The 4,399-nt window shown below is 40.0% G+C and overlaps 1 protein-coding gene across 2 annotated transcripts; it reads right to left on the reverse strand.

The window, feature by feature from the left end:
- Positions 1–783: 783 nt before the first annotated feature.
- LOC121790698 (acyl-coenzyme A thioesterase 13-like) lies at positions 784–3,265 on the reverse strand. Of its 2 annotated transcripts, XM_042188848.1 has the most exons (4): positions 3,089–3,265; positions 2,795–2,994; positions 2,533–2,673; positions 784–1,154 (listed from the first exon to the last, which is right to left on the reverse strand). In XM_042188848.1, exons 2-4 carry the CDS (start codon positions 2,990–2,992, stop codon positions 1,014–1,016), a joined length of 480 nt encoding a protein of 159 aa, XP_042044782.1. In that variant the 5' UTR covers positions 2,993–2,994; positions 3,089–3,265; the 3' UTR covers positions 784–1,013. The 2 variants fall into 2 exon arrangements, with proteins under 2 accessions (XP_042044782.1, XP_042044777.1); XM_042188843.1 differs by having other exon boundaries at positions 2,795–3,265.
- Between the last annotated feature and the right edge of the window lie 1,134 nt (positions 3,266–4,399).

Here is a 4,399-nt window from a genome sequence, read left to right on the forward strand (position 1 = left end):
CATGTGTGACATCTTTTATGGGACGGAAGGAGTAATAAAATGTGAATGAGTTAGTGGAACTTGTGGTCCACTACCAAAATGGTAAAAGTGAAATGTGAAATTTCTTTTGGGACGGACGAAAATGAAAATAAGTGTCAACTCATTTCACTCGCATGTTTTAATGTGCAATTGATAAAGTAAGAGAGAAAGGAAAAAAATATTGGAATGAATGTTAGTGGATTGTGGAGTCCATATTATAAACGATGTGTAGAATTATTATTTATTGAAAAACTTTCTATATTTAAACTTTGTCTATTTTTGGACGACCAAAAATAGTAAACTAGTCTATTTTTTGTGGACGGATGTTGTATAACACTTCCTCCTCCGTCTATCATAGTTTATGAAACTAATATGCATTTGTATCGTGACTAGTCAATAAAACAGATAAAATCTTAAAAATCAACATATTGTATTTTATACCGCATCACAAGTAAATAATGGTTTGTTACGTGAATATGTTTTTTTTGTTGGATCAATAGTATCCACTGGTGAACCCATTGACTGAAAGACAAAGATCGAATCCCATTTAATTAAAAATAAACGAGTCTTTTAATTAAAAATGAACGAGTCTTATGTCACTCGACCACACCCATCAAATTAAGCAAAGATGTTTTTCGTTTGTCAGTCCAAATGCAGGTACACACATACCCATTGTTGTGGAAAGATATTTACATAGGTAGGATTTATATTATTGTGGAAAGATATCTACATATGTACACACATACCCATTGTTGTGGAAAGATATTTACATAGGTAGGATTTATATTATTAGATTGAATATTCACAAAATTACATCATCCAAGAAGCTCAAACATGATTCGGAATGTGTTTTCATATATCACCTGAACTATATAAGGTAAGTCCAGAAATTGGTTGGTTTGTAGTAGAATATGCAACTTATACATTTATCAAAGCATTCTGTAATTTGGAAAGTTCGTGTATATAAGGGCAAGCGTGTGAATGTAAGACCGTATTCACAAATTGCTGCGAGCATCAAATAATGAATGTCGGCCTTCAGCAACAACCGCTCCAGTTATTTTGTTTCGTATGAGCACGTGCGTCCCCGAGTAGCCACCTCGTCGTCCTAAACACCTTGCCAAAATCTCCAGTTCATCCTGCCAAGTAAGAAGTAAGAACCAGGCACGACACAATGATATATGTGAAGCAAACTCAAGATCGCATGCCATGCCATGCCATGGAAAAATACGCAGTGAAACACTAAGCAGCAAATCAAACACATTGCACCAACCTACTCCAAACCTCATATTTCCTGTTCCGGAAACCACACTTTGTTCGACCCAGAATTCCACGGCAACAATGCCATCATCTCCTTTAAAATATTACATTATCACAAATCTCTTATAGTCCATCTCTGCAACAATTATCCTTACATGCTAAAAGCGGTCTAAAACCTCAATCATCTCTCTTATCTAATGAACTCTGAGCAAACATCATCCAGATATGTATAACAGTGGTTGCGATTTTGATTTGAAGGACCCTATTCACTACCCATTCAAATAAATCTCCCAACTTCCAAACCTATTTCTGGTTTTCAACTAGCATTATTCCCTTATTATACCTTTGATAATTCTTCACTTTCCTTTTTAACTGAAAATGAGGAAATGTTGATAGATAAGAAGAATGCCTCTTCTACCAACTTGGATTCGCCAATCTGGCAAAGCAAGGACAGACAAATTTAAAGCTAGAAGTTCGCTTGCCACGCAATGGGAAAGAGATTTATTAAATAGATCAATCTTACCTTCTCATTTGAATATGCATTCAAACTAATTTCCAACTATAAATCCATATATATTTCCTCTGATCTGTTTTCAACCTAACTCGGTCAAATATGGAAATTGTCTGACTAGCCCAACTTGTCTTGGCGCATATGCATTTTAAATTTGCAGGCAGTTATGACGATTTTTCGACCAATCATCTTCTTGCATACATGGACTCTGGAGAGTTGATACAAAGCTTTAAATGTGGTTCTTATACAGCTTACGAAACTACAGTTCAGGAAGGCCAAACATGAAGAGCCGTAATTATACCATTATTCGCTGAGGCTAATCCCCTATTTTGGATGTAGAAACTAAATGCGGATCCAATATATCCTATTCAACTTGTGGAATCTAAAAACCTAGTTTTCAATCAGAAAGGTAAGTGCTAGCAAAGCCATAACTTGAATAATGATTTCACTACAAGTTGAATTAATATCCTGTACACATAGAAATTCCACACTCAAATGCCACAATGTTGGATTTGATGAGTTTTTGTAGCAACCAAGCCCGAGATATTGCAGGCAGGCCAGAAGCGCGGTTGAAATTAAAGGTAACAATCAATCAATGCAACCAATTTCACAGGGGAAAACGAAATCACATCATCCGAGACAAATAATTAACATGAGTGATTATCACAGCAAACAATGCTTCTCCTCCTGAATGAATTAATGCAACCAATTTCATAGGGGAAATTGAAATTGAGAGAAGCAATTACATCCAGTTTAGCAGGCGAGATGTAGGAGATTGACATGTCAGCTGATAGATTCCAGGAATCCTCTCCCTGGTACGCCACCGCAGCTCCTAACAGATCTACTAGAGTGCTGATCGCACCCATAGTTAGGTTTCCATCTCCACCCTGTGAGTTGTTGACATTCAATTCCAATTCCAATTCCAATTCCTAGTTACTTTTCTAATTCCAATTCCAATTCCAATTTCTAGGAAACATGAAAATGGAGATCCAGTGACGAAAAGCTTACAAGGAGACGAGGAGGCACTTTGAAAGAGGATGAGATGAGATCCGGGCGGAGCACGTCGAGGCGGACGCCTCTGCCGCCGAAGCACTCGTAGAAGCTGGACTCGGCGAGGGGTCGGTGGGGAGGCAAGCGGAGCCGCGACACCTCATCGGCTGCTTCGCCGGTGGTGTATTTCTCCAGAAACTCTCTCGCCTTCTCCATAGCTGCTCGGAATCAACTCAAATGCATTTTCAATCTCAATCAATCGTTTATACTCAACCACTCAACTGCCATTCCTTTGACTAAAACACGTTTTACCTAAAATGCCCCTTTTCTGTTCGGAACTCACCAATCACAGATTGGGACAGTAATGGAACGCGTAGGAAGAGATCTGACGAAGATACCACGAATAGCGTTGGCCGCCACCGCCGGCGAACGCAGAGAGAGGAGTGGGTATCCACTATGGGGAGCCCGCGGCTATAGCAGCGGGTTGGGGCGGAGGGCAGGCGGGCTATAGTGGAGAAGTTGTCCGCCCGCGGGGCGGACACCGAAATGGGGGCGGTAAGAGCGTCCACTATGGGGGTGGACGCGGCTATAGCCGCGTCTGGGGCGGGTGGGCGGCGGTGGGCGGGCGGCTATAGTGGGAAAGGTGGGCGGACAACTTTTTGGGGCGATGGGGGCGGCGGACACGGGATAGCCGCGTTCGGGGCGAGGACGCGGCTATGGAAAAATAGCATTTTGTATTTGGAATTTGGGGGCTATTGGAGGTGTCCACTATAGTGGCGGAAATAGAATTTTGGGGCTATGGATAAAAAACTGGGGCTATGGACAAAAAACTGGGGCGAGGCTATTGGGCGTGTCCACCTTATAGTGGACACCCTAAGGGACGGACGGGCTTCAGCCGACTCCGGGGCGAGGACGCGGCGAAATGGGGGCGGACGCGGCTATAGGCGCGGCGCCTATAGTGGCGGCACCGACCGCCGCGGCTATAGCCGATTTTAATTTTTTTTTACATTTCAATTCACCTATAAATACACCACGCCCATTCATTATTTTCACACCATTCCAACTCTATATCTATAAAAATTTGATTGAAGAAGTGTGAGCACGTAGGGGAGGTGGTGGCGCAGTGTAAACATGTTAGTGATTTGTACTAGATTAAATGTAGTGTGTAATTTTAATTTTAATTTTAATTTTAATTTTAATTTTAATTTTAATTTTAATTTTAATTTTAATTTTAATTTTAATTTTAATTTTAATTTTAATTTTAATTTTAATTTTAATTTTAATTTTAATTTTAATTTTAATTTTAATTTTAATTTTAATTCTACTTCGTATAGTCGTGTTCTTCTAATTACGTATAGCCCGATAAATTTGTTCATAATTACTTGAAACATTATAAAATGAAAGTTGATTATAAAATTTGGGGGCTATTGGAGGTGTCCACTATAGTGGCGGACACAAAATTTTGGAGCTATGGACAATAAAACTGGGGCTATGGACAAAACTGGGGCGGGGCTATTGGGCTTGTCCGCCTTATAGTGGACACTCTAACAGAATTTTGCTCCAGATTTCTTCAGGCATAAAATAATGATTCATAAATTGATCGACTTAGGTCATCTGCAACGC

This window comes from Salvia splendens, chromosome 2 (genome assembly GCF_004379255.2).
Source record: "Salvia splendens isolate huo1 chromosome 2, SspV2, whole genome shotgun sequence".
NCBI classification, from domain to species: domain Eukaryota; kingdom Viridiplantae; phylum Streptophyta; class Magnoliopsida; order Lamiales; family Lamiaceae; genus Salvia; species Salvia splendens.